The following is a 10,956-nucleotide window of genomic DNA, read 5'->3' on the forward strand; positions in this document are numbered from 1 at the left end:
AGGTTACAGAAAAATGGCTGGGTCCACATACCCTCATAGGAGAGGGGGAGGGGCCTTAGCTGACCCCTCATGATGCTCAGAGCAGTCTCAGAATAATCTGAGAAACAGCACTCGTGACACCCGGATGCAGCTTCTATGTTTGTCCAGGCTGCAGAGAGAGGACGCTACACTGTCTCTACCCATTGAAACAAGTTCTCAATGTCCTACTGCCTGTCCTGCTGGGCCTGGAAACCTGGCCCCAGGCCTGTGCCCTGGTCTCGTTCCTACCTCAGTCCCCAGGCGGTCCCCATCCGCACACAGACTCTTTTGGTCCTCACCTTCGGCTTGGAGCCCCACCCTGTCAATGTCATGGACCTCTTACTCATCACACTCACTGGCCGGAACCTTCAGAAGGATCCCAGAGGGCCCCTGTCACAGTCTCCGGCCTCCAGGCCTACACCAAACAAGGTTGGGCGCTCCCTTCTCTCCTACACGCTTCTCACCCATTCCCCTTCCAACAGACCACCAAGGGAGAACACATACATCCATCCAAGGGGCCACAGACACAGGCAGAGTCACCAGGGACTGCTGAAGCTCTTTATTGAGGAGCAGGGGAGAGGAGGAGGGAGGAACGGGGAAGAGAGAAGAGAAATCAGATGGCCCAGCAGGACACTCTTTCCATGTCCCGCAGGACAGAGATTCTGGCCGTTCTGCCTTGGGCGGCCTTGGAGTCTTGGTCCACAATGCTCTAGAATGGAGAGAACGTCTATGAGGCGAGGAGGTAGAGTCAGTGAAGGGTTATGGTGGGGGAGGAAAGATGGGTGCTTCGGGCAGCATCCCAGGCTCTCCGAGATGCAGGGCTGAACAAGGAATTCCTTTCTTCAGACTTCCCTCAGAGAAGTTCTGTCAACGCTGTGGTCCCCAGGTGAGGGCGTGACTGACAAGTGGGGGGGCCGTAAAGGACATGGACATCATGACTCCACCTGTCCCTGGCCTTCCTTATGCAGGGCCTAGGACTTTCTGCTCCACTATCAAAGTGCCCTGATGTCCATGCAGGCTCATGGACACAGGGGAGGAGGTGTGTACACTGGCAGGTAGGAGGTCTCCAAAAGACTTGAAAGAGGCTAAGAAGGACAGGTCACTTGCTGGATGGTGGCCCTAGGCAGCTTCACCTGCCGATAACAAGTCACACCACCAGCACGTGTCACTGATGGGATGAGGACAAAAAAGAAGGCTTGAATGACCCGGGAACGAAGCTAAAGGAACACAGGGTGTTGGGACACAGAGATCGGGTCATTCCTCGATGCAATTGAGGGCTTCTGGGTGGATCTCGAGGCCCTGTTGAATCCCAAGGCTCTAGTTGGCTTCAAAGGTCACTTACCCTCTTAACTCTCCGGTTCACATTTTTCTGTAGAAAGCAGAAAACCCAGAGATGAGAATGAGGCTTGGACAAGAGCCCATCATATCTATGGCTCATGTCCTCCCATGACCAAGACTTGCAGCAGGGTCTGAAGTGTCCACGTTGGGGACAGGGGGCATGAAAGTGACAGAGTTACAGGGGACACAGGGCACAGAGAGGGGAACATGGGTTGCATGGGTGCTCACCCATCTGCTCGGGTATGACCAGGTTCTCTGGTACAAGTCCCTTTTTCTGTGTGAACTCCTTAAATTCTTCCAAGGCCTCTAGGTTTTCCTTGAAGTCCCTCCCTGTGGGAGAGGGATGGGTGAGCAAAGGGACATGTCCACACAGGTTTTCAAGAAGCCAGTGTCACAGACAGGAGCACTGCCCGGCACTACAGTCTTTGTCATAGAATAGCCAAGGGTACAGAAGAGGAGGTATGGAGTGTTGACACTGAGCTTGGAAATCATCTGAGCCACCAAATGACCTTGGAAACCAAAAGTCTTCCAATGGGGGCCTGTAGCATCTTGAGGACCTAAAAGGTCCCCATGTCCTAGAGGTACTGAGCTGAGAAGTGGTCAGGACACTACTGTCCTCACATAAACCATGCCTGACACCCTGAGGCTCCAACAAAGCAGCATCCACAGCTTCTGTGGTCAAGAAGCATATCCACCTCTGTCCTGGATGGTCCTATCGGTCACTACAGTGGAAGGAAGTTCAGCAAGGTGGGTCCAGCCAGCCGGCAGCACTGTGCCAGCCTGCCCATGAGAGGGAATACTGCTCCTTTCAAATGTGGGGCCTGCTCCCAGGGAATCTACTGCCCTGAAGAGGAACAATGAGGCTAGGCATGGGTGTGCTAGGCTTGGGTAGGTGGAAACTTACCTATGAGCTGGGTCATTGTGATGCTCACGCCGTCCATCTCCCCTTCACAGTAGAGTATCCAGTGGTCCTTTACAGAAGACAGCTGCACCTGCATGTGACTCTTACCCTCAACTGTGGAGGCCCCAGAAAGAGCAAGGTTAGCTCCACCCTGCAGACAATCACCTGGGTTCCTCTTCTGCCTGCCGCCCCAGCCTCCACTCATCTAAGCGACTATCCTGGCCCGCGTGGGAAGGACTAGGGTTCCCAGGACTCATCTGTGATTCCTCCTAGGGGTGGGATTTGCCAGGAATCCATCCCTTCCATGGGCTGACAGCCACCCATCCCTGGGCTCATGGCACTCACAGGCACTGTAATTGCCAGGCACATCTGTTTTCTCCAAGATGGTTGTCACTTCCATACACTGGCCAAAGAGTCTGGAATCAAAAAGTATATTGCAGTGGCCCTCTTAAAACTGACCCTCGTCCGGGTGGTGGCACGTGCCCTTAGGAGGGAGAGGCAGGCAGATCTCAGTGAGTTCGAGGCCAGCTCAATCTACAAAGTGAGTTCCAGGACAGCCAGGGCTACACAAAGAAAGCCTGTCTCAAAATAAAACAAACAAAAACCAACCAACCAAACAAACAAAATGACTGGGGTCCACACTCCTCCTCATCCAGCCCTTGGAACTCTTCTTTCCAAGTCAGGGGGATTTTTTTAAACTACCCATTGAGAAGTGATGGGTTAGGGAAGAGACCAACCAACCATGGGAGCCACAGACACTCACATATATGTGATAGAAAACTCCATGTCACCATTGTCCAGCACCAACACAAATATAGGAGAAACCTTCTTTATCGGGATCCCGTCTTTCATCACCAAGGCCTTCATGAACCACTTTCCAGAAAACTAAAAGATGAATATCCTCTTTGCCTGATGCCTGCCCACCCTCCTGAGGAACCTGTGGCCTCCAGCTGCCTCTTATGTCCGACTATCCCATCCCACCACCAAAGCGTAGAAAGCTCACATGATGGAGACCTGCCTACCCCTAGGGTACCAGAGCCTCTTTCTAGCTCATTTTCTCAGTCTCCACCCCTGAGACCTGGAGGCCTGAACATGTGTTGGGGATCCCTTAACTCCAAATTGGCCTACTCTCTTTGGTTACAACCTGTGACAAGGGTCAGACTGGGGATCCTCCCTGAATTCAGAACCCTAGTCATCCTGCACTAGTAAAGGCTGAGACTCCACCCTGTGCCCCAGCCCTGACTCACATGCCCGCTATTCAGAGTAAGAGGCGATAAGTCCTGGACCTGCAGGGCAGCAGCCAGGCAGAAACTGATGGCCAGGAACAGAGTCTTCATCTCCAGGGTCTGCCTTCACAGCCAACCAACAGGTCACTGGAGATGGACAGGCTGACCCGGCCCCTCACTCGACTGCCCTTTATACAGCCCCATGCAGGGTCCTTGGGGAACTTGGCACAAAGGACCTGCTCCTTCTGGGTTATGTCCACAGCCAGCTGGCAAAGGAAATGTCAGTGTTTTGTATAACAGCTTGTTAAGACTTCAAGAGATCAACAGGCCACAGGACATTCCAAAGCGTCAGCCACTGGAGTCTGAAGAAGCTGAGGGAGAATTGGGAACTCAGAGGAAAGGCCACCACGTGGCAAGCCTCCACAGTCGGAGGTTCGTGTGGACAGAATCAGAGGAGTCACACATTTCTCCCCAATCTTCCTCATAATCGCCTTTGATCTGTTGTCTGACTCTGGATAACTTCAGGGGCCACCCAGCAGTTACTGAGGAGGTCACAAGGGGGAGAGAGGAGGATTCCACACCCACTCCGCCCTGTGTGCGCCAGCTCAGCCCTGTGAGCCCTGAATCTGCTGTTCTGTTGGAAACTTTGCCCCTGGGTGTCCTGTAGGGCCCAGCTTTTTGACAGCCTGGTTCCTGAGGTGTCCTTCTAGATACGCTCTCCATACCCTCCCCTTCCTGACCTTCTCTTCCTTGGAGCTCTGACAGGAGCTGCCTGGGCTGCTGTAACCAACCACCTCCAACCAGGTCCTCAGCACCTCATTTCTGTTCCCCTTAGCCATGGAGACTGAGTGTGAAGACGAGGCCAAAGCCACACTGCCCTGGGTAGGCTCTGGGTAGACTCCTGGATGATGGACAGTTCCCCATGCCTCTCTGCCTGTGGTTTCCTTACCCAAGTTCTGCCTGTCTTCACCCAGTCTCTTCTCAGCCCCAGATGCCCCTCTGACTGCCTGTGACAAGGACCCTTGTCAGTGGATTTAGGCCACTCTAATTCTTGATGATCTCATTCGAGATTCTTAATCACTGCAGCAAGGCCCCATTATCCAAAAGAGCTCACCGTCACATGGCACTGAACCACACTGCCTCATGAAGCACCTGGCCCTCTCTTGACAGTTACTGGTGGTTTCTGCTTGTCCTTGCAGATTAGTAGAACTGGCAGAAGCTCTGAGAGAGGGGACCAGGCCAGAGTCACCACAATGCCCAGAGGGGCTCCGTCTGGCTGCCCTCAGCCCCCGGCTACCCTCACCTGGTCTGACCCTTTCAGTCCTGCGATTCCCATGCCCCAGACCATTCTTATTGTCTATGTCTGGTGTCTTCAGCACAAATGGGTAAGAACTTCAATCACCAAGCTAGCTTTAGGTGGCATTCACTGTGTGGCCTCTGCCCTGAAGCCCTCCTACTCTCTGAAAGAGCAGCCATGTTCGCTTAACTTGGACCGTGGAGGCTCCCAGCTTGCCTGTCTGTCCCAGAACCTCAGACTGAGCCAGCAACCAGGAGGGGATGCAGTGCCCTCCCAATGGTCTCTGTGGCCCTAAGCCCAAAGCTTGCTCTCCACGTGTTCTCATTGACCTTGGGAGGCAGAATACAACGTGGTGACTTTACCTAGTCATTGCCATGTAGGAAACTCAGCTGAGCAGCCCCTGCCCTTCCAGGTAGGAAGGCACAGGGCCAGCACCTGTCAGGCCAGGGACCAAGAGGTGGGTCCCAGCCTCTGAGTAGAAGTCTCTAGCATCCCGTCTGTATTGACCTTCTCCTGGTGACAGTGTCTACTGCCAGAACTTGAAAGTACAACTGCTCTGGATCCCTGAAAGCCCTCCATGGCCGCCAAATACTCATGAGCCAAAACACTCCAGGACAAATGAGGGAACCAAGATGTGCTTGTATTCACTGCTCAGTGGCGTCAGTGTAGTGGAGGCTTGGGATAAGACCCAGCAGGTCACAGACAGATAGGCAACATCTCAATGCTCTCCCTTGCACACACGGTGAAGGCAGGAACACTAGAAAGGTATAGACAGTTTTACCCCCCCCACTAACTCCACCATTTAAGGTTGATAAAGGAACCAGCATTGCAGCTTCCAGAGCAGGAAGGAGATTCAGAGTGCTTTGGGGTCTGATGGCACAGATTCCCGGTGGGTCTCGATTTCTGTCTTGGATGGTGGCCTTCATGGTCCGCTTCTGACCCAAGGGGAAAAAAACACCGTAGGTGGGGACACGAGAGCCTTACCAGTTCTGTGGACCCCACACTGACTGGAGTGGACCCGAGAGTCCCCCTGCTATAGACCACCATAGATCTGCCTTTTGCATGGATCAACACAGCCCCCTGGTCACTCTGAGGCTTCACCAACTCCAGACTCAGATCTTCTAAGCTGTATCAGGTATGGCATCTGAGAAACTGAGACTGATGAGGGGATGCTTGACAGGTGTCAAAACTATTCAATATTGTGTGAACCACTACTAATGTCAGTGGTAGATTACTAATATAAGCATTCTTTCTGGTGTCAATTTTCCCGTGAAAATGTCAGGGGTGGTGATGTGACTCCCTAACTGACAGCTCTTAGGCTCCCCCTGGAATGCTGGCTGCCTTGAACAAAGGACTGTCAAGCAGCCAGCCCGACTTCCCTTATGCCAGCCACAGATGTCTTGAAGCCGCTCAGCAACCGCAGCTGCTTGTCGCTAAAGAACACTGACTCCCAAAGGCGAGGCCTAGCTGTGCCTGTTTGAAAACAGTGGACGCCAGAGTTTCCTCCAACTACGTCCACCCCAGCCAGAGGAAGAGCAGCATTCCCGGTGGCCTACGATGGGGAGAGTTGTGACTGGTACAGAGGGACAGTGCCCTGCCTAGGACAAATACAACCTTCCATGCCCATGAATGTGTGCTGTGATGGGCACAACACCCCATCTCTAGATAGATATATTGGCCGATTGTTGAGCTCTCTTACTGTGCCGTCCTGCTGGGCCTGCTGTCTTATGTCTCAACATTAAGTCCAATAAAAGGCTTCTTGAGCCGGGCGGTGGTGGCACACGCCTTTAATCCCAGCATTACAGAGGCAGAGGCAGGTGGATCTCTGAGTTCGAGGCCAGCCTGGTCTACAGAGCGAGTCCAGGACAGGCACCAAAACTACACAGAGAAACCCTCTCTGGGGGGAAAAAAGACTTCTTGAGGGGGTTGACAGGATGACTCAGTGGATGAAGGCATTTGTCATCAAACCTGGCAACCAGAGTTTGATCCATGGGAGGCACATGGCAGGTAAGAACTAGCTGCTGAAAGTCCTCTGACCTCCACAGGTGTGCCATGGCGTATGCACACAGCCTCCATGCTAAATATAATGTAATAAAAAATAAGAAAGGCAAGGAGAGAGATGGCGAGATGTCTCATTTGGCAAAGTACTTGCCTCATAGATATGAAGACCTGAGGTGAGTTCTCAGAACCCATGTAAAAGCAAGGCACAGTGGCAGTGACAAGCACCTGTAATCCCCGTAATCCCAAATGGTAAAAATGAGAGGTGGCGGGGGGAGGAGCCCTGGAGATCACTGATCAGCTAACCTAGTCTGCTTAGCAAAGTTCCAGGCCTGTGAGAGGCTATGTCTCAGACCAAAGAGGGAGGGCACCTAAGACATGACACCCAAGGCTGTCCCCCGCCCCACTACACACGCAAAGACACACACACTTACGCACAGATACACACACACTCACAGACACACGCACTCACTCACACACACACACACACACAGACACACACACACACAGACACACACACACACTTACGCACAGATACACACACACTCACAGACACACACTCAAAGACACACACACTCACAGACACACACACAGACACACACACAGACACACAGTCAAAGACACACACTCAAAGACACACACTCACAGACACACGCACTCACAGACACACACACAGACACACACACACAGACACACACACACTCACAGACACACACTCACAAACACACACACACATACACACACACACACACTAATAAATAAACAGAAGGCTACATGGGTGCTGCGTTCCTGCCTTCATCACCCATCACTACTAGAGTAGACAGATGAGCTGGTGGGAAAAGGAAGGGCCAGCACTGTGACAGTTGCCAGACAATGGCTGAAGAGCCACAGCAGCTGAGCAGCAGTGGAGAGGCAGGAGAGGTGGGAGCTGGGGACAACAGCCACCCTCACGACATTGGTGATGACGACAGGGGCCAAAGCAAAAGCAGCAGGGCTGTGCCGCCCCAGGGGCCGCTGTGACAGTGGTCATATAAACAAGCAGCAGCAACAAGGTTCTGGTAGATGGCCAGGGCAGAACCAGCATGGACTGCAGAAGGAAAGAGATGGGGCGGTGGAGAGCTCAGGTTGAAGAACAGGAAGCTGTAAGACCAGAGAAGGCAAACTGAAGACACCGGGTGCGAGTTCTGAGAACAGGCAGGCTTTAAAGGCCAAGGGTCTCAGGCCGCCAGGCTGGAACGCTGACACTCCCCGCTGTCAACAGATGGAGAATCCCGTCTTTCTGGGCCTACACAGAGCTGTCATACATCACTGAGGGTCCCGGTAGCCAAGGCCAGCATCAGAGCTCTAACTCTGCACGGTGCCACTCGCTCCTGGTCCCAGCTGCTGCCACTCACTGCAATCTGCAGCTGAGAAATGCAAAAGCTGCCCAAGGATCAGCTCCGGAAGTTTCTTGCCATCCACCATTTCTATCCATACAAAGCAAAAGAAGCCCCAGCGGGTGACCCAGGGGCAACCTGGACAGCACCTGACCTCAAGGGGGCTTCTTGGATACTCGGGAATGAGACAAGGAGACTGGGACTGCACAGCTCAAGAAGCCAAAGAATATGACTCACACCAACAGTCTGGGGCCCAGAGATTGTCTCAGCGTCCCTGTGTCCTAGAAGGATGCACTGGTCTGCTGCTGGGGTTCTCAGGATCCCATGATCTCAACTCTTCCAGGCCCCTCTAGGCTGTGGGTTTCCTGCATTGAATCTTCTAAATGGTGGCTACAGTTTGCCCACGGGGCAGGTTTCCTGCTGCTGTGAAGAGACCATCTGCAATGCAGTGGCTCAAGAAGCCACACAGAGACGTCATCTCAGCCTCCTGCTGACACACAGCGCCATCTTCCTCTACAGCCTATCAGATTTCCAGGCGTATTACAGACATGAGTTGTACTATGATCTGCAATTGCACTTTTAAAATATACAATAAATTGGCACTGAGTATAAATAGCAATCGTGGCTGAAAAGCCCAACCTTCGTGGAGAGGTCCCGCAGTTAGTTTCTTCCGCTATTGATGATATGGGTAGTTAGATATTTTTAGTGTCATGCTAACCTAGCATTTCAAGTTTGGAACACATCTGCCTACAATGTTTTCTTTGTAAAAACATTTATTTTATTTTTTATCATGTATCTGTGTGGAGGTACATGCATGTGTGTGGGTCCTCAAAGTCTAGAAGAAAGTGTCAGATCCGTTGGGCTGGAGTTACCTGTGGTTGTAAGCCGCCAAATATGGGAGCTAGGAATCGAACTCAGGTTCTCAAGAGGAACAGCACAGGCTCTTAACCACTGAGTCAGCTCCCCGGTTCCCTAAAATGTTTTCTGTATTCCACATACTGTGACTTCAGTTTTGCTCAGGTTTTATGGAATATTTTGTGTCTACACTTGCAGTGAAAATTGTCTGGCAGTTGTCTTAATACCACTAACGTCCTTGTCAGGCTTTGTATGGGGGTTATTCTGGCCCCCTTTAAAAGCAAAACAAGTCTTTTCCATTTAGACATTTACTTTTGAACTATGAAAATCTTAGTATAATCTCTTCATTGGTTGAGCTTACTGGAGAACTTAGTTTGTAGGAAGATTTTCAATATAGGTGTTTTGTTGTTGTTGTTGTTGTTGTTGAGTCAGGGTCTCACCATATAGCTCAGGCTGGCCTTGAATTCACGGTGATGGTCCCACCTCAGCCTCCCTAGGGTTGGCATTATAGGCAGGAGCCATGATGCCTGGCTATACTCTCACATATACAGGGTCATGGAGACAGTGTTCTCCTCTCTGTGTCAACACTGTTTCTTCTAAGGAGTCTATGCATCTCATATAGGTTGTCAGATTAATTTCATAAGGTTGATCAAAATATTCTTGTATTCTGTAACATGTAATGTCAATGCTAGTACCAGAACCATACCTTCCTTTTTAATTACTGATGTCCTATTAGTTATTTCCTTATCCTTGGTCAGCTTGGCCAGAGGGTGTCAATATTGTTCAATTCTGTAAATATTCCATTCTTCTTTTATTATCAGCTGTATATTTGCTCAGCTTTCTTCTAACATCTTGCATGTGATGTTTTAATGGTAGCATGAGATGGAACTTGAGAATGTGGGTTTTGAGTTCGCCTTCTTTTCTACCATAGTCTTTATAGCCACAAGTCTCCACATCAGCTTTGACAGCTGCACTTCACAAAGTTCCCTGTGCTGTACTGAAAATCCACGGGGCTGACATCAAAGAGATCAGCATCATCTCTACCCAACCAAAGGATGGAGCGGTTCCATTCATGGGTGAATTGCGTAGATTGAGTCTTCAATGTCAAACTAACCTCTCATTTTGGGGATAACCTCACTCCCACCACAAGGTCACATTCCATTCCCACATCTCCCTCCTGCTTCCCCTTCATAGTCATCTCATTCCTATCTCATATCATCTGTACCCAAAGATCTGTCCTCAACCTCTGTCTGTCTCTCTGGAATATTACAGAAAAAAACCCACTGCATGTGACCTCTCTGGACTGATTAAGTTCGTTCAGCGTGATACCTTTGAGAGCAGTCCACATGCTGTCTCTGTCAGCAGATTGGTCCTTTTCAATGGTAGCTAGTACTTCACTGTGCGGACACACCATAGTTTGCTCTGTCCTTTCTAGTTCTAGACCATTCTAAAGTAAACTTACCTATAAGCTTTAGTATGATCCCATGTTTGCATTTCTGCATGTACACCTGAAAGAAATTGCGGGACCATATGCTGAGTTTGTATGTCAACATAAGAACTTGCAAACTGTTTTCCAAATACATGTACACCCTACTGTGCTCTCCCGGCAGTGCACGTGAGATGGTATTATCTAACAATGCCTGGCTGTTGTCTTGGGCATATGGCGTCTGACATTCCCTACTGGGAATGTCCAATGGTTCGTGTCCAATGGTTAGTTTGCTTTCCTGATGTGAAGGGCTGAGGTTTGACTTTAGTGTTGTTCCTGTAATCTGAAATGCTTTTTCAACGCAGAGCTTGCTTTTGTGTTCAGCTGACCGTGTCCTACATAGCTGTTCTCTCTGTGAGGAAGTCAACCCACTAATTTCCTCCACAGGGTTATTCCTTGCTGGCAGATCTCAGAAGCGCCTTGCCACCCAAGTCATGACAATCCTTCCTTTGTTCTCACCT

The 10,956-nt window shown here is 50.8% G+C and overlaps 1 protein-coding gene across 1 annotated transcript; it reads right to left on the reverse strand.

Annotated features, from left to right (window-relative positions):
• Positions 1-1,209: 1,209 nt before the first annotated feature.
• On the reverse strand, positions 1,210-3,630 carry LOC114692849 (vomeronasal secretory protein 1-like). The gene is made up of 6 exons (XM_028868872.2): positions 3,505-3,630; positions 3,021-3,142; positions 2,603-2,673; positions 2,261-2,371; positions 1,585-1,686; positions 1,210-1,387 (listed from the first exon to the last, which is right to left on the reverse strand). The coding sequence occupies exons 1-6, from the start codon at positions 3,592-3,594 to the stop codon at positions 1,365-1,367; spliced, it is 519 nt and encodes a 172-aa protein (XP_028724705.1). The 5' UTR covers positions 3,595-3,630; the 3' UTR covers positions 1,210-1,364.
• Positions 3,631-10,956: the final 7,326 nt, after the last annotated feature.

The sequence above is a fragment of the Peromyscus leucopus genome, chromosome 4 (assembly GCF_004664715.2).
Source record: "Peromyscus leucopus breed LL Stock chromosome 4, UCI_PerLeu_2.1, whole genome shotgun sequence".
NCBI classification, from domain to species: domain Eukaryota; kingdom Metazoa; phylum Chordata; class Mammalia; order Rodentia; family Cricetidae; genus Peromyscus; species Peromyscus leucopus.

Coding starts and splice junctions, on each gene's coding strand:
- LOC114692849 (XM_028868872.2), bottom strand. CDS start 3,594: ATGAAGACTCTGTTCCTGGCCATCAGTTTCTGCCTGGCTGCTGCCCTG. Junction 3,143..3,504: donor TTACTCTGAATAGCGGGCAT/GTGAGTCAGGGC, acceptor TTCATCTTTTAG/TTTTCTGGAAAGTGGTTCAT. Junction 1,687..2,260: donor CACAATGACCCAGCTCATAG/GTAAGTTTCCAC, acceptor CCTCTCCCACAG/GGAGGGACTTCAAGGAAAAC.